Source organism: Diadema setosum, chromosome 13 (assembly GCF_964275005.1).
Source record: "Diadema setosum chromosome 13, eeDiaSeto1, whole genome shotgun sequence".
Classification (NCBI taxonomy): domain Eukaryota; kingdom Metazoa; phylum Echinodermata; class Echinoidea; order Diadematoida; family Diadematidae; genus Diadema; species Diadema setosum.
Window position 1 is genome coordinate 38,594,793 of NC_092697.1, and position 24,971 is coordinate 38,619,763.

The 24,971-nt window shown below is 38.2% G+C and overlaps 1 protein-coding gene across 1 annotated transcript in view; it reads left to right on the top strand.

Moving 5' to 3' along the window:
• LOC140236711 (protein O-linked-mannose beta-1,2-N-acetylglucosaminyltransferase 1-like) overlaps positions 1-24,971 on the top strand; it is a 160,170-nt gene that overhangs the window by 55,242 nt on the left and 79,957 nt on the right. The window contains exon 3 of the mRNA XM_072316634.1: positions 11,197-11,519. Coding sequence (XP_072172735.1) covers positions 11,388-11,519 — 132 coding nt within the window. The 5' untranslated portion in view covers positions 11,197-11,387. The remainder of the gene's footprint in view (positions 1-11,196; positions 11,520-24,971) is intronic.

Genomic DNA, 24,971 nt, shown 5'->3' on the forward strand with positions numbered 1-24,971 from the left:
AGTGACCAGAATTAAAGTCAGACATTGAGCTCCATATTTAACAAGCATAACATAAATGTGTATGTATGTATGTGTGTGTGTGTGTGTGTGGGGGGGGGGGAATATGTGTAGAAACACCTTCAGAAACAGTTTCTGAAGGTGTATAGAGCCTGTATATTGTAGAAGATATGCTGCCACTGATGTAGGTTTAGAGCCAACTTGATCCTGCCAGATTATCACAAAATTTGGTGATCCAATTATTCCAAGGCAGCAGTTGAATGACCAAAATGAGAAAAAAAAAATGAATTAAAAAGAGTCTTGTTAGTGAAATGATAATCCCTGCATTTTGTAATTTTGTATGGGTCTTGTGATACCAGATGAATACCAGATGACTTTTGAGCTCAGAATACACTGTGATATTTGTTTTTCCACGCTTCAGTAATCCCATAATTCTGATAGTTTTCTTTGAAACTTTTATGATTTACAGGAAGATAATAGCTGCATGTGCATGTATGAGCTGTGTAGTGTAGTGCACTTTTTTTCCCAAAAAATTGCCGGTAAGTGTAACTTACTTTTCATTCCAGTCAGTGTTAGATGAACATGTTACAACAGGGAACATACAGGGAGGGTTTCATCAAGGAGGTATATAGTGTGCTATGGTAGTAAGACCCGACATTGATGTATATGATAGAAAATGTATTAGAGCATTAATAGAGTAATCCCCCCAGAAGCTGGTAAATGTCTGTGTTAAACTCATCTCCATCTGGCAGGCATAGTTCGCTGTACTTTTCAGTGCTACAGTGAGCTGGTCTAGAACTGGCAGCATGCTAGAACATAATGTTATTGAACTTTTCTGACTTATAGATGTCTCATAATTATGTAATATTGCTGCAAAGATACAATTACAGAAGATGATTTACACATATAAGGAAGTGTGTACAATATTACTGGCTCTGACATGATTACCATGCATTCCATTGGCAAGTTGTTTGTTAAATTTTCATCAGGTTTCTAATTCTTTTCTTGTTTGTCCTACCATGGTCAACCCACAGTGTGATTTCATTGACATGTAACCAGAATGGTCACTCCTGAGGTACAGTGTAAAAAGCAATTGTTAAAGTTGGTAAATAATAACAAAGTCCACCCACATAACAGTAGAGATAAACAACCTCTTCAGAACAACAACAGAATACTGATGTCCATATGATTAGCAATCTAACCTTGAACTTCTTCATGCTCTGTTTATTGATAAAAGGATTTAATTACTTTCTTATTTATAACATTTTTATATATGAATAGATTGTTTTCTGTATAAGAAGCCTCCCTCTACAATAAATTATCTCTGTAACGGGAAGAGGTCTCATATGACAAGTACTGTAAAGGTGGAAATTGTTGCGATTTGGAAATTATTGCACATTTTGCATGGCATGAAACAAGTGCAAGAATAAATCATGTAAATCTTTGGCATGATATATGTAATTCTATTCATTTTGATTCTACAGAATTTAAAACATGCAAAATTCATCTTATCCAACCCAGTGCAAAAATTTCTCATGCATTTTTTTTTCCTTGATCATGAAACCCATAATCTAAAGATAATTTTGGACATCGGAGAAAAAGTGAATATAGTTTCCACTTTCTTTTTCTCTCAACTCTCTCTCTCTCTCTTTCTCTCTTTGTCGTTGCAACAGAGAGCATCCAAGAGAATAATTGAATATGTAGCTGGTATAATATACAAGTGAAAATATGGTGTATGGCACTAGGTTATGATTGTTCCAGCAAATTACCTCCACATATCTGTCAGAGGGTTGATGAATGGTCATTGTCTGGGGACAGAAAAATCACTTAGCATGGCATTTACATCTAGAGGGAAACAAAAATGATGGGGTCTATCAATCATGTAGATAAATTCTGAACAGGACCAGCCCAGTGTATGTCATGTTTTTAATTTAGTCAAATTGTAGAGAAGGGAAAAGAGTGTTTTTTTCCCTTCCTTTTCTATGTCATCAACATGAAAAATTGTGCAACCTTGACCACTTAGCCATTATGGCAAGCAGCTGCAAGGAAAGGCTGTATGTTAACATCAGGTGCATTTCATCTGATACTGACAAAGGCTCTTTAAACTGTGCAAAGGGTCAATTTTTAACCTACAGAGGGTGGCATAATGATATGGTACTAACCAAAATTGTTAGAATTTCATAGCCTTTGAAGGGATTGTCAAGTTTGAAAAAAGTCATGTTTGATGTATTTTATGCAGATATCATGAATACAATGATGATGGTATTGCCCATAAATGGAAAGGCATTTCTATATTTGGTAAGATAATAAAAAGCAAAACCGTAGAGTTGTTGAAAACGGAGCATAGGAAGACATATGCAATCTGTGATCAGATTTTCATTTTACTTGAAACTATCTCCTCTTGATATTATGTTTCTAAATGTGTTTGGCTTGAAGTTGTGGTGTGAAACATTGAAGGGTTGCTCTGAACTAAGTCCCAAACTCCAGTGACTATAGAAGCTTATTATATCGTTATATTCCTCCACAAACCATAGCTGTGAAATCTTGGAGTAAGAGGATTACAATTCTCATGGTTCTCTTCCTCAGTTTCATGTTTTTTTTCAAATCCTCTTTTTGCGTTTTGATTCTTTACCAAACAATACAGCTTAATAGGTTTAAGAGACCTGGATGCTTAAGATAGCATTTATGCTCAAATGCTCTAAGAGGTTTTACACTTATTTTCCAACATATTTTGAAAATCTTTCGTTGAATGTTTCAGGATGGGAAGCGACAGCAAACTCACTTTTAAAGATTATGCCATTATTTTCCATGCACCTTCATATGCTGAATTGCCAGTTAGCTGGAAGATTCAAATTAATATAGGGAAGGGTTCACCTCACGTTTTATGACATTATGATGAAGATATTATTTCCTGCATCTTGTGAGAAAATATTTTTGTTTTCAAGTGTAGCACCTTTCTGGGAGAATTATATATCAGTTGTTTAACAAAACAATACAGTACACAGGAATTTTATTTTACGATGCTGATTTCTCATATCTGAATGTGATGCCAAGTCAATCGCATAGTGTAGAGAGAATGACTGAATATTTCCATCGTTTGTGACTCTTGCAATCATGACATTCAACCTGCATTCACTTTGAGTCCCAAATTGAAAGCCCAGTACCACAGGACTTTCCTCTCCAAAAGCCATAGCGTAAATGCTCAATAGGAATTTTCCTGGTGCCCCGTGCAAAGCTTTTAAAAGTCCAGGGACAAAATTTTGAGGGTAGAGTAACCGTGGGCTCATAATTGAATGCGCCTGGTGGTATTCATTAAATGTGTGTGTGTGTGCAAACTCTGGAGTAAAATGGCAAGGCGTTCCTCAAATCACACTTGCCATTGTAGTTCGTGGACAGCCGATGGTAGTGTGGACAGTCAATCACAAAAATGATAAGTTCCTTCCTGACTGGCCCTGCTATGCTAGACCCAATGGCCCAAATTTACCATGGTGGTTTAACTGGTTTATACCTCGACCATGGTACAAATTTAGGCCATGGTCTAAAAGAAGCGTGGAATAGGCGAACCTTTGACATGCACGTTTGTTACTGGACATCTGTTGGTATGCAGTCTGTCAATTGTATATGCAGAGGAAATTTGCATAAACCATGGTTTAAATTTGTACCACTTTCATGAATTCGGGCCAATGTGAATGTTGAGTTAGTGTGAACAAGGTCATGGGTACTTGGTAGGTGCTAGGAGTGGGAGGGGTGGGCTCAGCTACCCTAAGCTTAATCGTTAATTCCATAAACCAGGATGCACGACCATAAATTCCCTCAGGGAGTAAATTGGTTTTTCTGGACTACCCAGCCAGCTTCAATCATGAACTCATTCATCAAAAATTGAAGGGAGGAAAGAAAGTCCTCTGTCTCCTGACATCTTGTGTTTTTATGTCAAGGATTTTATTCTATTCTATTCTGTTTGCAGCAACCAAACATGAGACTTCAGTACCCTTGACAGATTGTTTTCCATGGACTTGTCATAAATCTGCTAACCAGACATGTGTATAAATGTAGCTGAGGCAGTATTTCCAAAATGCTACTGAATCTTTCAAACTATTTGAAATACCAAGTGCGTGTGTATGACATATTTAAATCATTTAGGCTGACAGAACCATCTGTTCCTACATATCAAAAATGATTAAATTGGACCAAAAAATTCACGAAGACCAGCATTTTTAAGGCTTAGAGTGTGTGCAAAAAAGGCAAAGAATTTGTGTATACAATTTTTACTTCACTCAATTCGTGGAATTAGAGACAAGTCTCTCCATACTGTTTAAAGTCGTACTTGGATGTTAAAGGCACAGACACTTTTTTTTTTTTTTTTTTTTAATAGACTGCAACAGCTCCAAGAAATGTATTTGTACCTGCAGGCAAATTTTAGGTTTCTTAATCAGAAAACCAAATTTCAGTTACCATAGACATTAGAGTTGAGCAAGAGCGCAGGTAGATCTTTTATTTTGAACAGCTTTCTCTCAATGCTGCAACTGTACCCTTTCATAAAAAGTTGCAATCAATACGACCTTTGTAATATCTATGTCTGAATCAAAATGATCATGATAACATCTACTATCACCTTACTATAATTGAATCTAGATTTAATGTTATGATGTCAACATTGTTGATTGTTTGATTTTGCCAATATTAATCATATTTCTTAGAGAAGAAATTATTGTATTTGAACTTTTCCTGCTGTTACCATAAAACCAAGCCTTGGAGCATAAATGCTCCCCGAATGAATGCCTTTAGAATGTCTTGCCTTTCCTGCACAGCGGTAAGTGCCAAGTACCCAATCAGCTTATGGTTAAAACCCTTGGGGCACATAGCCATGCCATGCTGTGCAGACAATAGGGAGGTAAAAATTGGGAGCAAAAAAAAAAAAAAAAAAAGCCTCTACCACTGATGCGAAGGATGAAAATGGTAGGCAAGGTGAGAGACTTAAAAAAAAAAAAAGAAGAAGAAAGAAATGATGCAGGCATATGTGGAAATTATGATAATGGGCCTCAAAGAGAAGGAAGTAAGTACTGAGTGCAGTATTACATGCCAGAAGTACACAGAATGAAAACATGATATTTGAAAGTGCAATAATTAAAGGGATGGTACAGTATTGGTGGAGATGAGAATTGGGCTTTTAACGTTTTTCGAGGTACCACGAAAACAGTTATGATATAGTACAGAGCATACCATTTTAAGAGGAATTCAAAGTTTATTTGATGAAAATCAGGTTTGGAATGACTGAAACATCCAAAAACAAAGTAAAAGTGATAGTAATAAAATGTGGGTCCCACACTTTATTAGAATCGCTCTTTTGGGGATATCTCAGCCATTTCAAAACCAAATTTTCATCAAATAAATGTTGAATTCCTCATAGAATTACATGCTCTTTCATATTCCATAAGAAGTATCTCTTTATCTCACCAAAAAATGTTAGAAACCTGAAATTAGGTCTCAACCAAAACTGTACGATCCCTTTAAGGAAAGAAGCAAAAAAGAAGAGAAACAAGGAAAAAGGAGAAGAGGCAAAGAGAGAAAAGGGTGTAAATGATAGGGAGATAGGAAGATAGAAAGATGGTTTGATAAAGATAGGTAGAGAAAGAGATGGAGGAGGGAGAAAGAGAGGGGGAGGATGGGAACCATGGTAACAAGAGGTATGACAGACAGGTATTAAAATGAGGTATTTGATCAATCCATCTCAATTCTTATACAATATCTTTTCTGTTTTACTTGTGATAATACTCCTGATGGATTTTTTTCTTTCTCTTTGTATAAAGATGTGTTTATTGTGTCAGAGTCAAAGCCAGAACTACTGAAAGAGAAATTGGAAAAATGATTTAAATTTCACAAAACATATGAATAGAAGACTAGGAGATAAATGTATGTTTTTGGTACTTGATACATTTCATAAGAAATGAAGTATGATGATGAAGAAATTTGCTGGAATCGAGACTATTCTCCTTGTTATGGGATATCTGTGTCCTACACACATTCCTCGACGGTACAATAGTGAGTTTTGATTAAAGACTAGCAGACCGAAACGCTGGGTGAATAAATTCATCGGTCCCTTCCTTGCTAGCGTCATTTACTCTTGATCCGCTGGTGTGTAAGGAGGGATGTACTGATGTTGCCAAGCTGCAGGGGAACACCAGAAGTGACCTCCTGGTATTGTGACTTGCTGAAGAGGTGAGATTGGAAGCTAAATCTTGTACGTGTGTGTGTGTGTGTGTATGTATGTGTATGTATGTGTGTGTGTGTGTGTATGTGTGTATGTGTGTGTGTGTGTGTGTGTGTGTGTGTGTGTGTGTGTGTGTCTTGTTCTACTCCTACAAACTGCAGCTACAGTTTTGATGTGTGCACACACCCCAGATCGCCATGGCGAAGAGAATGATACCAGCGGATGGCATCTGATGCCTTACCACATCTGTGCTCCACATTCAGTTCAGTTTTGCACTCCTTCCTGAACAGCCCATCAACTTTGGACTTTGCGGTGGATTTGGATATTACCGGAGATTTTGGGAAGGGATTGTAGCGGGCTGGTTAAATCTCCAATTCTGCCTCTTTGGCAAGTTTTCCCTTTCAGCAAGTTTGTGAAGTGCACAATTTGTAAGTTTGGACTGTGGATATGAATTTTGTGGCGTGACTTCCCAGCCGACTTGTTGAAAATTGCACAGTGAGTTGTGTTTACATGCCCTCACCCTCACAATCACATGCCCCATGTTAAATGATGTGTCATTGACATGTGACTACCTTAGCATAAACATGATGTTCTAGTGACTTTGGGTATGCCATTCTGATTGTTTTGATTATGCACACAACTGAACAAGAAGGCTAAACACTGTTTGATTCGTAATGCTGGAGTGAATCGGCACAGATAGGCCAGACTAGCACATGTTGCTTGTTGTGGTCTCTGTTTGCAAATATGTATTAGTATAGATATAGTGCGGAACTGCATTGAAATCTTATAACTTTCATTTTCTCTATGTAGGCCTAATTGGTCCCTACCATGTTATGTAATACATCTGTAATGATCATGAAAGGAGTGCTCAAAACTCTTATTGAGGTTATTATCATTATTATTTTTTTTTTTTTACGTGGGAGTTCATACCCACACTGCTTTTTATGCTTCTTTAAAACTGATGATTAATTGCTGGAAGGTTCTTTATTAATTTATGGAAAGAATGCAAATAAAAAAGATTATGTTCATGATTGCAGTTTGTCACGATAAAAAGAGATGTAGTGGAATTAATCAACGTTTCAATAGATTAAATTTTGCTCTTTTATCAGTCCTAATATCACCAAAATCATTTTTGCTGACATTATGAAATGAAATCAGGCTGAAAGATGTAAATATTTCTCTTTAGTCAGCTTTTTTTTTTTGGCACAACAATCAATCTTCTATTATTACCTTCATGAATTTTATTACATCGAGAAAACTTTCAGCAATGCCCGATGAGTCCAACTTCAAGTATCAAAGATCTACTGATCTTCTGATCTTTTTCCAGATAAATTGTTCTGATGTTTAAGAATGGCTCCAAGTCATTGACTACCATATCATTTTCTAACTTTTTCATATCCTTGTACTTCACCACCATTCAGATGAATATAAGCAACAAATATGATACCCCACTTAGGGAATTTTGATGCTGCAAGGTGTAGTCATGTTGCCATGGCAACATCAACTCTTTAGGGACGATTCACAGTAGTGCTAGGCCTCATTAAATTGCACTATCATCACCACTTTGCTAGCAGCTCTATTTATTCATCTGTGCGCAAGATATGAGCATTGTGCACGTAGAGAGAAGTGGTTGGAGGAAGATGATGTGGAAGAGGAGGAGGAGGAGGAGGAGGAGGAGGAGGAGGATGAAGAGAGGAGTGATACCACGTTGGATGGATGACGGTAATGACCAGAGCACCAATCTGGTATGTGTCGGTAATTTGTGTCGTACCAAATGCTGGAGTGATGCTGTGCAGCGTTCTCGCTGCTAAGCTATGTTTTATGCATGGAAATGGGGAAACCTGTGCATACCACGATGTCATCAACTTCATGCTTCCGTGTTCAAGAGCCATCACTGCATTGTTAGTGTCATGCTGGACACATTTAGGTGGTCAGTTTTAGCGGTAGCCCCATTCCATGGATGACCGCTGTGTTTTCCTTTTGCCTTCTTTGTGTTTATTATTCTCTGTCCCTTCTCTCTTTTTGTACTTTAGGAGTTTGCGATTCATATCAATATTTAAACAAACTGAACAGGCTTTTTAGCTGCCGTCGGAGCAAACCCTCGCTGATACAGCTCGTCTTCTCCCGCCTCACCGTGCTCTCAAATGATTCATCAATAACGTCAATATTTTCATAACACGGCAGGCAACAGTTCGATTTCAGCCACCAGAGTTGTACTCAGGCACTCCACTCAGCTCCCACTCTGTTCCAAACTTTCTCGCATCAGGGTCGTGAGATGTCAAGATATTTCCCACCTATTCCTCCTCCAGACTTTCTTGTTTATTCAACAGTGTGAGGTTTAATTTGAGACAATTGACCTTTCCGTGCCATTTTCATTACTTTGTCCGTTTACTCAGCATGTATGCATCTTTGTTTCTATATACATCTCCCCCATTAAAGAAAAACACTTGTGTAAGAAGATGGGGGAAAAACAAAAACATGGAATAACTAAGATGTGTTTGATATGAATACAGTAATGCTTGATGAAAAAACAAAGTCAACTTATATCACCTCTTCAATTTGATGACTAATTTCACAAAGTGTTTGTCTGCAGTTTTTCCCCCGCCTAGTTTATTTGAATGCATGAAATGTTTTCCAGCTATAAAGTAGAATATGAGAAGATTTGAATTAAATGTTACATCGCTTCCCTTACTTGATGTGCAAATATGTTGTACATCTGAAATTAACTTTGTCTAGATTGGTTCTGTGGTGTTTTGCTGTAGGCTAAATACCTCATCCATCGCATTACTCCATTTGAAAATAAAATAGTTACATTTCTTTTTTCATTCAAGTTATGAAACATTTATCGTTTAAAATGCTGTACATGGATGTAAGTGAACTGTATTTATGATCATCACTATGCTGTGTGTGGCCAATGAAATAACATGGAGAATGAAATTTGAGACCTAAATGTTACTGGGAAGAGAGCAAAATGAGGCAGAAATATTCAGAGTTTGGATCGGATCTCCTCCTCTGTGAGAGATAGAGCTTAACGCTCCGTGGATCGTTCCCCGTTGGGCTGCTGCCTGACTTTCATACTCCTTAGTGGATATTGGATTTCAACAAGTTTCCCCTGTAGTAAGAAACTGATGCTTTGATTCAGCTTAACTGATGAAAACTGAGATTTAAAGATGGAAAAAATGAAGATAATTTTACAACGACATTTACAATGCTCTAGCAAAGTAGCCAGTGCATATAGTGAAGGTATGACAGGGTATTTCTAAAAATGAGTTGGAGAAAGTGGAGCCATTACGATTAGCATAACAGAAATCAAATGAACTGTAATATTGTTTTTGACTTGGAAAAGAATGGTATTTCCCAATGTAGATTGTAAGGAGAAAAGCGTTTTGTAAACAAAAGGATATGATTTTAATAAAGGATTAGATTCAAGAATTACATTAGAATATTTCATATATGCAATGTGAAGTAATGCCAGAATCAGATATGATAGAGGAGTATAAAGCAGGCAGTATGAAATAAGAAATTTATTGTTCCTATAGAATGTTTAAACATTTGAACTATTACTCCCAGATGTGCACCAGTGTTTTGAGATCTATACTTTTAGAAAAAATATAATCAACCACGAAATGAGAATTGTATGCATGTAAACAATTCTGCCATAAGGAACATTAAATCATGGAGCTATTAAAGTATCTCCATGGTTAAATGGTCTCCTTGATGCTTTCAAAAGATTCTTGAAAGTGGAATATTTTATACTGAATTCAGGAAGGTAGCGGAGTTGGGGGGGGGGGGGATAAGATAAATTTCTTGTCTTGTAAGGAGGGCATCCACCTCGTCAAACTTCTCTGTTTGTAGAGATTTAATCAAATACATTTTGATATGCTGCAAAAGGCTTGGAAGAAGGCCTCATTACATCAAGCCTGAACCAAAACAAATAGGATTGGATGCAGAACCAACTCCTGAGCAAGCAATTGATATACTACATGAGCTTAGCGTAATGGAGGATTTTCAGGCGTATGCTGTGGTTGCAGCGTTGGTTGAATATCTCCGCCACTCAAAGGTCCCTTACAAAATTGCTTTTCCACTTCAGACCTGCCGAGCCACAGCTCTCGAAGAGTAGAGCTTTGTCGGCATAAATAATATTCGCAGAGCCAGGAGATACTGTTGTAGGGCACAGATCCAATTTATGTAATGCGCCATGTTTACGCAATAAAAACCCAGAACAAACTTGTGATGGGATATGTTTGAGTGCTGTTATCATATTGTTTTGAGTTTGGAAATGAACTACATGGGACCGGCCCTCAACATTATTTGAGAAAAGTTTGGCTGCTGAACAGCTGAAGCAGTAAATATCGCCCTATCAAAATGCGGGGATCATTTGTGCCCGGGCACTGACATTAATCTACAACAAGCAATTTGTACCAAGCTTTTATATATTGTGCCATCCTTTTTTGTGTGTGTGATTTAGAGATGAATTGGGCTGATATTGGTCCAGGGTAAATGCTTGCTGTCCTAGCCTGCTACACTCTCCCTCGTAACACTGACACTGCCTCCAGAGATGTCGTACCTAGTAAAATATTGCATGCTGGAAGGGAAATTCACTTCAGGAAGTTGTTACAAGTTTACATTTATAAAAACAAAGCAATAGATTTATAGCAAAAGTTTGAATAAACATGGCAAGTAGCTAAGATATATTGCATCTTTTGATCAGAGTCCTTGACTCATGAAAGGATTATTGCGATTGTTACAGTGTGGATTTCCATGCCCAGTGTCTTATGCTCTTGAGTCACAAAGATGCAGGTTATATCAGAAACATGACTGAGCATTGTGAAATGCCACAAAATGCTTCAAATTTCATTTATTTTAATGTTGTAAATGCAAATTTTTGTTGTTTGTTAGAGGTGGTGATTGCTTACAACATTGTGCTATTATGTCCTCAATTTGAAAGTATTCTGACAACTAAGGTTAATTTTCTTTTCTCTCCCATGCAGAGATGCCACCACTACACTGAAGACTAGAACCTTTCGGGGGAACATTTTCTCCCTCTGCTCATGCCCGGCTCAACTGACGCCCTGACGTTGAGCGGTATCTGAGCTAGAGCTATCCAGCCAAAGAACCCCTTCCGTACGGCCCCCGCCAACCTCGTAACCCCATCCCGTGTGTATTGAATCCTTCCCCTGCCATGGACAGTTGGCGTCCCAATCCAAGGGCCCAGCCCTTCGTGCCCAAGCGCCACTTCTCTCCTGGCAACGTGCGGGGCACGTTTACCTACCACCGCACACCGACACGACGCCTCGTCTCCAAGATCTTCCAGGTAGGTTCATCCTGATTACAAGGGTTATGCAGATGATGATGATGATGGTAATGTTGTAGCGCTGGTGGTGATGATGATGATGATGATAATGATGATGATGAAAATGATAAAAATAAAGATGACCTGGTGGTGATGATGATGAGGAGGATGATGATGGTGGTGGTGGCTGTTAGGACTACCCTGTTAATTTTGACAATGGTGAAGATAGTAATAATAAACATGATATTTGTGAAAATAATCATGATGGCATTATTGTACATTGATAAACATGTGTATCAGTACCTCCCTCCTGCTGTGTTGGAAAGTTATGAATAAAGTGCTTGATAATCTGGTAATTGATATTAGATGGAAATTTGATGAAAAAGTGAATATGATTTTGTTTGTCTGCTCTGCCCATGTGGTATGAGAAGAAGTTAGGTTGAGTGTGATCTTGATTGAATTTTGTTCAAGTTGTACTAGCGTGTAAAGATGCAAAAAAGAACTATGATAATGGACATCAAAATATTGCAAACAAAACATACAAAGAGTTTTTTTTTTTACTGTGTTGGTGGTGGTAAAATTATTACTGTGATTCTGATATTTTTTATGGGAAATGAGATAAGATGAAATGATAATGATGAGAGAAATTATGACATGAATAGAATAACTGACATGATTGCAGCAATGATGATGAAGATGATAATCATGATATAGATCACACGACTGACAAAAATGGTATAGATGCATCAATAGGCTTTATGTTATATTTGAACACTGAGATTGTTTTGGGTGCAGATTTCATTCTCTGCCTATAAAATTAAAATGATCACATCACTAATTGGTAAAACCTGATCAATGTCAATATGAACCTCACTGTCCATTATTGTCCAACCTCAACGTCCAAAGAAAATTGGCCTCGTGAGCTGAGCTGTATCAGACCAAAGTTACTGAAACAGTCAGGTTTCAGATTTATGTGTACTGCGATCCGTATTCTGGTAAATGTTCTTATTTTACCATGGAAGATTCTGAACATCAATTAGATGGTCGATGTCACAGGACACACGGTAGTCCCACTGCCTGTCATCACCTACATGTGGAGGTGGGGAGGGAACTCTCTGGTTGCCATGGTAACATGCTGGATGCGGTCCGGCCAGCCCTCGACGAAGCTCGTCAGCCAAATATCAGTGCTTAATTGCTGTCACTCCACAAGATGCCAAGCATAATTTGTAAAGGGATCGTCGGGGGAAATTATGTGCGATAAGGTTGCGAGATAAGTGACGCGTCTGAATTTGGGGAGAGGCGGCGGGCAGTGCCTGAACTGGTAGTATGGCCCGCCTTGTCAGCAGACATTAGGAAAGTCAACATTGATTTGCAGCACTTAGGGAATGTTAGAGGCACACCATTGTAAAGATGCGAAGGAACGTGGGGAAACTAATTCCCATTGAATTAAGGAAGGAGAGAGAGAGAGAGAGAGACTGGGGTGAGAGACAAACATATTGTAGGCAGACAGATGATGAGTCAAACCTATGAGGAGAGGAGAAGAGGGAGGGAGGGAGGACAGATGAATGGTCAGAGATTAGAGAGAGAGAGAAAGAGAGACATAGAGAGTGACAGAAAGAAAGAAAGAAGATTTATGACTGGTAGAACAATTCAAGTTTACGCTTACACATGATCACAGAAGTAAAAGATCATCTTAAGTTTCCTAGAAAGACAAATCCACAACATCACCTCAAATTGGGTAATTTGTTTCATTAAGTATGTAATATTTCTTGGAGTCCATAAAAGGTCAAACACCATATATTTCCATCAGTTTTCAGAATCTATGCCATTCACAAGTGCTTGATGTGCATGTAATATGAGCAAATTAAGGCGATAGGTTTATCATTTGCCTTAAAACATTTTTATTTAAATGATGAATAGGCCAATATTAGTTAAGCATTATTCAGATAATTTCCTCTTTGAGGATGCGAAATTAGGTAAATGTGGTCAGATGTTGGTCGTGTGATGGAAATATCCAGTTGCATGTTTCTGCTTTTGCTGGAGGCAAGTTGTTGTATGTTTAGTGTATTTCCTCTATCTGTTCATTTATCTTGAGTTGTGGTTTGTGTGGTACTAAGTAACTTATGAGGTGTTGTTCAAGTTTTCATCAAACGAGTTTCATCAAACAAGAGTTTCTTCTGTAAGTGTGAAACCTCTCCTAGTCATGGACAGCACTTTGTCCAGCAGCCATATCAGTTAACGTTGTGATGTTGAGAGATGCAATATCCCCATGTCATCAGGTGTGAGTTTATTGCTGAAAACCATAGTCCCATCTACTCACTTTGGAAGGTGGAGAAAAATGAGTTGAGGCAGGGCAGTCACACTTCAAATCAATTTAACAGGCACTGCAGCCGGGCTCATGAATACAAACACAGCTCTTCTGTTTGTGGACAGGAGTCTGTGTCATTCATGCAGGCGATATATATTTTTTCCTCTCTCTCTCCCTCTTCCTCTAAACAATACCTGTAATAGATTTGCTACTCTTCCTCGTGCCGAGAGAGGGGCTGCGGAAATTCATTACAGCCAACATGTAATCTACTCTGGCCCAGATTACAGGCCTAAGCAGCACAAATTGAGTTTGCCAAATGAGAAAGGCCAACCCCTGCTGTAGCCTGTGGGCGGGTAATGATACCCAGGCAATTGCTGTCTGATTAAACTGCCAATTTCACTCGCTAATCAGAGTAATTAAAAGATAATGATGAGCACTAGTCGTGCACTGTATCATGAAGCAGCCTCTAGTATTATGTCAAGGCTAATCAATCAGAGTAACGTGATAGAACACACTACAATGCACAGTGTAACAATGTGTGAGCGTACTCGTCAAACGGTTCGTCGGGTTGGACCTCTCATTCTGATTTTGAAGGTCATCGTTTTCGTCTCTCACAGGAAATGAAAATACTTTTGAGTGTTGAAAACTAAATGATTCACAGCAAGTATGTATGCAGTTCCATGGGGAAAAAATTGGTCCCTTATGTATTGGGGTGCTGTGGGTATTGGGTGTGTTTATTCTAACAATTTGGGCCTCAAACAGTTGTCCACGGGTTCTTGCCTGTTTAACTGCGAGCTGGTGAATTTGAATAGTTGGATAGTGTGGACTTGATTGAGGTGTGAGAAAGCTCTTAGCATACCTACATTGCCTCCGCCTCTTCACCACTGGGTTTGCTTTGTGGTAGAGAAGATGAGAGGGGTAAACCCAAAGTGGTTGGCTCACACCAGGAACAGACTTACATCCTATGACAAGGTGTTAAACTCCTCATAAAAACCAGAATAAAGACTACACGGTGGGATGAGCTTGATAAACCTGTCTTGCAGTTTGATTTACGGGTGTGATAGATATTCTGAGTGATTATTGCTGTATATTTCAGATAGTATTCAGGTAAATAAGTTCAAGAGTATTTTGTAAACCTAATTTTACTGTCATGGAGACTTTTATAAGTTTTTTTTTCAGACATGTAGTAGTGAAATGGATAAAAATGTTCTCTGCTCCTGTGCTCTTTGTTACTCTATGGTGCATCTACGTTGTGTATCTGGTATTCCAGCTTTTATTTTCATTTTTCCTCTTTTTGAAAGGAAATAAATGTGGAAATATATACATTGTATATATACTTGTTTGAGGAACAAGAATACATATGAAGAAGTGTTAAGCATGACTCATTTAAAAATAAGTGCATAATACTTCTAAGAGAACTTCTAGTAAACACACAGAGAATGCAGTGGGGTTAAGAAATGATCTGCCTGTTGTCAACATAAAAAGAGATATCTAGGTCAATAAGGCATAACAACACATGCATGTATGTACCAAAGTCCAGTCATTTGTATCTAGAGTTAGCACACAGTGGGTCATTGACCTTTCCATTCAAGTCCATACCCTGTCCAAGAAAAAAGAGAGAAAAAAAGAAAAGAGAGTAAAATTTAGATTGGACAGCCAGAGGGGACAAGACTTACAAATTGCTTCAGCACCAGGAGTAAACATTTTGGAGGAGAAGGGCCAGAAAAGAGGAAACCAAGGAGAGACGGGTGAGACGGTGGTTAAGGGATCGGGCAGGGATGGATAGGTGTGCAGTTTAGTGCATCATTGCATGAGGTGCACACTCAAACAATGTCATCCATTCACTGGTTGCCATGGAAACTCCCAGGGTCGGCAATCAAGCTAACTAGCTTAGAAAAAAGACAACCCAGACTCCATTACCTCGCCAGATACATGTACTATATCAACAAGGTAGGCTGAATACATGAAAGCTCATTCAAAATCAAAAGTGATCTATAATGCTGGAATTAGGGTCTTGTTTTTTTAGCATAAAAGAGGTTTGTGTTCTTCATTAATCTGATTGCAGTATTCTAGGTTTTTGAACATGATTTTTATAAGGATCATCTTAGTCAATCCACAGTCAAATCCTGGCTATGTACCATTTACTTTGGGTGTAGATGTTACGGACAAAAATGCACTTTTGTCTTCATATTGACATACAGCAACTCAAGTGTGTGATACCAGTATGGAACCTTCCACTGGAATGATGAGACACTAATTACTCCCATCAAGCCAGCTTCTACCATATCAACTTCACACTCCTCATTCCAGTAATCAATTGATCACCGATCCTGGTAACCGAATACCTCAACCCTTAATACATCTTGATCCTGCGGCAGTCATATAAACTCTCTCCACTCGGTTCTAGCTTATGTCTCTCTCTTGCCGTGCCAACCGTTGGTTCACGTTGGGGGGAGTGACAAACACGGCTTCTTGGATTTCATTTGTCGGTGTGGTCAGTTTGTGAGGAGAAAACGCTCCCTCTGTCTGGAGAGGGAGGTTAAGATGAAAGGGACTCGTTCAGGTTTCAGCAGCAGATTGAGGGCGCCGCGTCGGTGGTTTTGAGGGGGGCAATGCACTCGCTTTACGAGAACCTCCGCCGCAAGGTCGGCCAATACTGAATAAGTGCATCCTTGATTTGGTGGAAAGGTACATGGCTGTAACTCTGTAATTCCATCAGCTACGGCATAGCATAATATATCCATATTCTCAAATTTTATTTTGACTTTGATGCCCATCTGTCTTTATTGAGTATATTTTTTCTCTGTAGAAATGGCAGTGTGAGGGTCAGTAAGTTTTCAAGCTGTTAAAATGTGCTGCAAGGGGAAAACTGTGGTCCGTTTCAGAGAGTCTGGTGTTTGTATAGGCCTATTTGTTTGTTTATTTATTTAGATTTCTTTGTTTATTTGTTTATTTGCTTGTTTTGTCACTACCTGCACCATAAGTCTTCTCACTGACCTTGATGATTTCAGATTATTCAATGTTCCTGATGTCAATAGAAACTGTTGAATGATATCGTCTATAGGAATTTCTGCCCAGCAGATCAGTAGTAATTTCTCCTATTCTGTTTCACCCACTCCTGCCCCCATTCACACTGTATTCCCTTAAAAATAGATCACAAATAATCTGTTCAGGTAAGAATCGTACATGCACATACGACATAAAGCCCTGCAGTAGGAAGAGACTTCAAGCTTAGATTATGCATTGACTATAGGCCTTTTGACTCTCCAAAGCGTCAATTTCCATTAATTTTCTATGGTCAGCTGAACTTTAATTTAGGTTTTATACTCTTAATGACTTAAGGTTTATGTAAAGCAATGACCAGTAAACAAGTTTCCAGTGTAAGCTCTTTATGTATCAGTATGCACATAATTGTGGAGCCTGATGTAAGCTATTGCCAGCCACTCCTCACACTCATGTAAAATTATTTGTTGAGACATACGTATGATTTGTGTTAATTGCAATTTACACTATAAGACATGCCACTTGTTAAAACATGTTTAATAAGTTGTGTTTTATGATGTTGATACAGATTAACCCATTTTAACATTTTTTTGGGGGAAAAAAACTCACTCTCCCCCTTCACCCCCCCCCCATAAAAAGATATGAAAATGAAACTTCATTTGTCAAAGGAAACTTGTAGTAACTTACTTCCAGTTGAAGGTAAGACAAGATAAAATATATAAACAGCCAAATTTTGAATAGTCTTAGTACGCAATATAAGTTTGTAACTACAACCGAAACTGAAATCATAAAAACTGGAGTTCGGTCTATTCTGTACTCTAAATTAAGAAAGATATCAGATGTCAGGGGATAGATTTCTTTTGATTACACATCATACAGACAAAAATCAATGGATTTCATCGACACCTGCGTGGTTGTTTGAAGAGAAAATGACAAGTTCTGTGATGTATTGATCAGACTAATATCAGCCTATGACAAGATTCATTGATTCCTGTCAGCCAGAGATATTTACTCAAGTATTGTTTTTTTTTTTTTTCTGTCATCTCATGCTTCCAGTTCTGAAAAACAAATTAACATTCCGAATTATAAGCTTAGTCGAATAAGCTGCCCAAAAATATTTTTTCCCATGGTGTCCAAACATTAACATTTTTTTTTTTTTTTAACAGCAGTTCATGTCTAAAGTTCATCATCCTATTATCAGATATGTAACTCATAAATCAGCTCTTTAAGGTAATTTTAACCAATTTGTTACAATGTGGAGGTAATTTGATGCTGTTTTGGAGGATGCAGTATTCAAGCCCAAAATCATGCTACTACTTGGCAGATGCATCCCAAATGTTATCTATAGTTCCATGTCTTTTTCTCTCTACCCGACATGCAAATCTGTTAAATGATGTCCAATATCCCTTGCATTGTAATCAGTGTAGCTCAGTGGGAAGGGGGGGGGGGGGTGGGGAGGAGGTGCCATGATGCCCTACCCCACCCTATCCCGCCACCACCACCAACTCCACTATCCTTCCCTGACCCCACCACTACCCCACTCTACCACCACACTATTCCACCACCATCACCACACTATTCCACCACCATCACCAAGGCTATGAGAATATGAGGAGACCTTGGCTTTGAAGAGTGTGTTCCTGTTCCTGCTCCATACTTCCTCAACCTCTTGACATATTCCCAGAGGAGAAACTCAGATAGTGATGACAGGAAGTCAGATACGCGAGATCTTCACACGCCGTGTTCATCTCATGACATCACTTCCTATGATGAACAACACTGAAACGAAAATTTCTGAAATAGCATCACTTGGGAAGAAAAATTCCCACTTCATGTTCCAGGAAACTGGTAAAATGATAAAAAAAATTGCAACAGTGAATTTTTCATGTAGTACCCCCCCCCCCAAAAAAAAAAAAAAAAAACAACAACAGCAGCAGCAGCAACAACAACAACGACGACAACGATGATGACAACAACAACAACAATGACAACAACAACATTGTGTGGAGTTTCAAAATTTGTCAGAGTGTGATCATGGAAAAGAGTTGTGTACAGGCCTGGGTAGTACGTTAATTTCATTGAAGGAAGTTTTGTCAAGGGTAGGAGGTGATGCTCACCAGTCATCACAGAATGAGCTAGAAATGAAAGATTTTCTCCTCGAGTTCACGAAAGGATGTTCACCTGTGAGGCAGTGTTATGCCAGCAGGCTGAGCTTTACTGTGACATTATGGAAAAGATCAAGAAAAAGGTGACATAAAGAAAAAAAAAATATTGATCCGCACAAAGGCCAACTGTAGTTGTAATTATGACAAACCTATCGCATGCATGGTCAATGAACCACAAGTATCCAAAATTCAGAGTCAATAACTTTCGGAGATCTGTTGCCGTGGTTACCACTCTCAGGAATCAATTTTGCATTCCTCCTCCGTGAAAGATGCCAGAGGTAGAGATGTTTCTTCTCACCGCTTTTGGTTTTTTTCAGATTATTGTCACTCATATTGGATTAGTGATGGAAATATTGAGATAAGTCTGCCAAAAGATGAAAATAAGAGACTCAGTTAAAGATGTCCACAAGGCATGGAAACCCAGGGATGCCTTTAAAATGAGGTGTTGTGTAGAGATGGTGGTGTCATCCTTCAGTCGGAGAGGAGAAATCTATAATACTACCTGACTGAGATGTGAGTAAGCTTCTCGCTCGGCACTCAGAAACTCATTTACTTTTTTTTTTTCCTGCTCCAAATGAATCCGAGCCTATGGTATAGGAGGAAGAGGAAAATGATTTTCTTTGGGTGAGAAAGATGACAGTATTCTCCGGAGTAGAGGCCTACGTGTATAGAATATTCATGGCTGGAGCAAGGAGAATCTCTCGATGCATAATTCAACGAATGGTTTGTTGCATGGCATGGCAGGCGATGCACTCGTTAGTATAGAGGAGAACAATCTACCCCTCTCTCTCTCTCTCTCTCTCTCTCTTTCTCTCTGTCTTCAGTATACATATATAGTTTTTCATATAATAGATAGATGTATTTACTGTAAAGCAGGAAATTTTTGCGAAATCGAGCTGACAGCCTTTTTTTTTTTTTTTTTTTCGTGAATTGCCACTGGCATTTCACATGCATATCTAATTTTGCAAATCTTGGCTTTTGCAAAATTCATGAAATTAAAATCCACATGAAAACTTCTGGTTTTACAGTATATAAATGAGAATTTCAACTAGAGATTAACTCTGAAAAAAGGGTGGTTTAGAAGTATACCTTTGCATGGATATGTATATGCTGATATACATTAAATGCTTTTAAACTTAGATACAACTTCATCTTACTTGTTTTTGTTGAAAACTCTAGCAATGCATTATTGATAAGGAATGACTGAGTATAATTTATTTTTAGCATGCCATTGGATAACTGGCATACACAGAAAGAAAAGAGAAGGTTCCAGTCTTCAATGAAAATAATCATTGCCAAGGAAAAACAAAGAGCATGATGAATTTGTTGACATCAGACACACTACATCTTTCCTACACCCTAATTCATTTGATGTAGCAGATTGCATATATTATTCCTACACTTTGGCACCTGTAGTGAAGTTAAAGGGGAAGGCTAGTAACTGATCAGTGGGAATCAGTGGAAATGCTGGGAGATGATTGTTCCAATCCTTATGGGATTCATTCAAGAGTTCATTGCATATCTATTGTTGTGTGAAAATGATTTGCTTCAGAATGGTCTCATATTCAAATAATGTGCAGTTTAATGCTTCCAGGTTAGCGTCCCTGGTCAGTGACGGAGCATTAATCTGCACATTACTTGAATATGAGACCGTTCTGAAGCAAATCATTTTCACACAACAATAGATAACAATGAACTCTTGAATGAATCCCATAAGGATTGGAACAATCATCTCCAAGCATTTCCACTGATTCCCACTGATCAGTTACTAGCCTTCCCCTTTAAAGTGAATACATAGTGATGCAGAGCCATTTGAGACAGGGTTTAAAAGATGGAACTAAAGCCCTTCTTGCTTTCTGGATGTGATATTTGTGATGTCATCCTTGTTCTCTCACTTTATTTTTCACACCACTCAGAAAACTTGCCTCAGTGTTCTACTGCCCCTCTCGTATTTCTCCATCTTGTCAAATTAAAGGCGATGACAGCTCATAATTGGGTCTCAAGTTCCCATCTTCCTTGTTAGTGACGTAGACAGCTCAGAAATGAACATCCCCTGGAGTTCGCTAACCTCTCAACCCTACAAATTACTTTCATGTTTCCCATCAATCATCTCTTAAGATATTTTTTCCCCACTCAAATTTTGTAGAGGTCAAAGGTCAAATTAAATCTCGGCCAGATCTATGATTCCTTCCAATCTCCTCCCAGTATCTCATTTCAGTCAAATAGTCATTATTTTCATGATGGAATGGGGGTAGAATATCTCCTCCCTGCCCCGCTTGGCACTTGTCAATGTCGTCGAGTGCTCATTAACAGTGCTCTCTTTTCCGCTTTGTGAGCTCTGAGAGGGCTCCCTCGAGGTCTGCCGACAGAGTCATTAGCTCATTGAGACGCATCATTAGGCACGATGGGTCCAACCAGTGATGGCAATGCACAAAGCTACTGATAAAAAAAAAGTGACTTGCTAGTCTTCTTTACTAAACCCTTTATAATACCAACATAATAATTCTCTTCAATATTTCATGTCATTATGGAATTAGAAGATAGGATTTAGCTATTGACATATTGTGTAATTAAATTTCATATTTTTAGAGCACCTTGAATTCTTCTAGTGATCTATATGTTTGCAGAAAATGTAAGATTTGTAGTAAACAGCTGTTTTCAAGGCTAGTGTTCTGATTCGCTCCACTTGATGTAAAGAAATAGAAAAGTGATTGAAACCTGCCCTCGTGTGATCATTTAGTGTGTCTGGACTTGTGTCACTGCCGTGAATAAAGAAGGTTCATCGCATCAAACACACAGACCAAATAATAAATTATGATAGAAAACTCAAGAGATATATTCAACTAGAAGGCTGTCTCTGTGCTTAATCATATGAACATTATGATGCCAGGCTGAAAGAAGATGTAAGTTCTTGAGTTATTGATATCTCAACAAATTTTGCTTCAGGGCAAACACATCATCAATATGCGGGATAAAAATGGAAAGCGAAGAAGCAGCAAACTCACTTGTTTAATTTTGTAACATCCTCTCCCTCACTCAAACAATTACGGTAATTTGAAAGAGTGGGAGTACAAAGTATTCACCCTACATACCTCAAGGCACGCCAAAGTGTGTAAGAAGACCTTGCATTATTATAGAATGTTTCCGTGGTAATGAAATAAAGTTTCAATATCAGTATCATCTTTGTAACCAATTTCAAATGCTCTGGATGTACACCCACATGCAATAAATTCATGTTACAAGGAGTTAATCTTTTTTTTTTCCTTCATGAAAGAGTAGCTGGCTATCCCAATGTAAACTTGATATTAGGAATGTCACAATTGATTATAAGTTTCATGGTGAAAACAGGTAAAATTATAACATGCTCATATAAGATTATTGATTGAAAAGATATAGAAACTGTCTTCTTTATCTTTAACTTTGATTGCAAATACTGTGGAACTTTTAATTAACTCCTTCTCTGAGCTGTCAGTGCTTACACAGCAGATTGATTAGAGTGCTTGTCTTCATTTTATTTAACTGTGCGGCACTTCTTCAAGAATTTTTTTTTTTGCTAATAATTTTGTCCATATATATGCTAGCCTGCATGTCTGTATGATTTTAGTCAAAGATAGCTCGACTCAGACATACCTGACATGAACATATTGATCTACTTGTCACATAAGGTCGTGGAAATGTGTAGAATTTTGTTTTTAATACTGTACGAGCTGAAATTTTCGCGGTGGTTTTATTTTCGCGAATTTCGCGAATCACCTTTGAACCGCGAAAATAACAGCACGCGAAAATAACCACGCGCAAATAACTAAGTTCAGTTAGACCCTCGTAACCGCGAAATTAACAACGCGCGAAAATGTCCTCCAAATAGGAATTCGCGAAAATATCTGTACGCGAAAATTTCAGCTCGTACAGTAGTATCACTCGTTTTCTCCTCCCTGTAACCCTCAGGTGTAGATCTGTCTATTGAATTGCATACAGTGCGTATTCCTTTATGTATTTCTAGTTCACAGTCATGCTTCTCTTTCTATCCTTAGAGGAAACGGCAGGAGAAATATCGCTCCCCACAGAGAGACGATGTTTATGCCTCGGCGAGAACCCACGAGAGTCATTTAGGATGAGTGACCTGTTAATGTGTGACACTGTAGTATCAGTCACGACATTTGATCCCTGGGTTGAACTGAAAAGCTTTCATTAGAAAGGATTCATGCTTTTGATTGTTTCATGAGGCTGAACATATTGTAAGGGATGGTGAAAGGAAAAAAAAATTCAGAAGTTTAAATCAAATGTTTCTAAATTAATCTCTTGATCAAAAGATTATTTACCTGGGGATGAATTTATCACCAATTCTTAATTTTGGCAACATATTTGAGAAGCCTAAATTTCCTATTTCCCTATCAACTAGGCACATTTTAAAGTTTATTACTGACTTTGTGCAGGTATAATGAATCCCCCAGAAATTGATGGGTTGAGACATACAGCCTTCTGTCAGGCGGTAAGATAGGGAGTAGATTTCTGATCCAGACACAACCCCAAAATAAGCTCTCTGATTTTATCCAGAGTGAAAGCATACGGTATGCTGCAATCAGTTATTGATGTATTGATGATATTTTGTTCATGACTAAATGACTTAAAAAACAACAACAACAACAACAACAAAAAACTGAACAAACTAGTAATTGTTTTGTATTTATATGTCCACATACTAATCATGTAGGCGTACATTTGGATGCATTAATGCTAAGTGCCAACCTTGTGCCTATTAATGAAAGTACAAAATATTCAGAACTCACATGAATTCCATCAAACATTTGCAATAACTGTAGTTGATACCCAATATTGATAGCAGGATCAGTCCACATAAGATATATCCATGCCACCTCCCTCTTTTAGTGGAAATTAATGGAATAATTAAGATTGTTGTGGGAGTTTGTTTTGTGAAGTGTGATTATGATACTCCCATAAACTGCATTAAACGCATGCATGAAACACTGATGGGTGAGTTTTAGCCATCATTTGTGGCTGATTATTGTCAGTAATATTGATGTCATTTTCAATTCTTTCTACCAGCAGTGATTTCACTGAGAGAAGTTATCATCCCATAAACAGCAATTTTCCTGTCGATAGTTTCACTGCCGCAGTTGGCGGGGGGCCCCAGCGGAAGAGAAATAAGTAGTCGTGTTTGTATTTCAAAATTTGCAGTCATTTTGGAGGGCTATGTCAATGGTGAAGAGTAATAAAAATCAATTCAGCGTGAGCATTGGCTTTGTATACTAAAAGTGCAAAATAGTTCAAGGCATGCTATGTCAAAGTGAAAAAAGATATTGTTCAACACCTAAATGCATGCTCTTTCAAAGTGAAATTTATAGTTTATGCACACACACACACACACACACACACACACTATCCCATTGACAATATATGTGGAATTTTGTTTATTCCTGCAGCTAAAAATATTTGTGATATTAGTGAAAATACAGCTGATATTTCCATGTCTGAAGTGATATGTACGTGACATGTGTTGCTGAAATTTCTTGAATGCTAGTATGGCTTTGAAAAGATGGTTTCTACATCAGTATAAATCTATAGGCATCCAAAATGCACATCATTGCTAAAAAGCAACGTACCCTTTGGAAAAAAAAAATGTATTGTATCATTGCCTTCCTTGAAATCTGAGGGAGTGCGTCCATTGAAACAGACAGAAGTGGACTAATTTTAGAGGCCGGTCTCCAGAAAAGGGTTTGCATTGTTTGGATTATACACGCTTGATGAACAAATATAAGTTAATTGTTGGATGAGAATCGATGGATTTATACCACTATGATATGCAGTGACTCATCCATAGTATATGTAGCATTTGTCTCAGAAAGAGAGAGAGAGAGGGAGAGAGAGAGAGCCTTTTCGTTTTATGGCTGCTTTTATGGACTAGATGTCTGAATGCCCAGAGCTCTGGCAGCAATCAATGTCGCGAGTTACTACCGCCTATTAATTTCCTGTCAACCG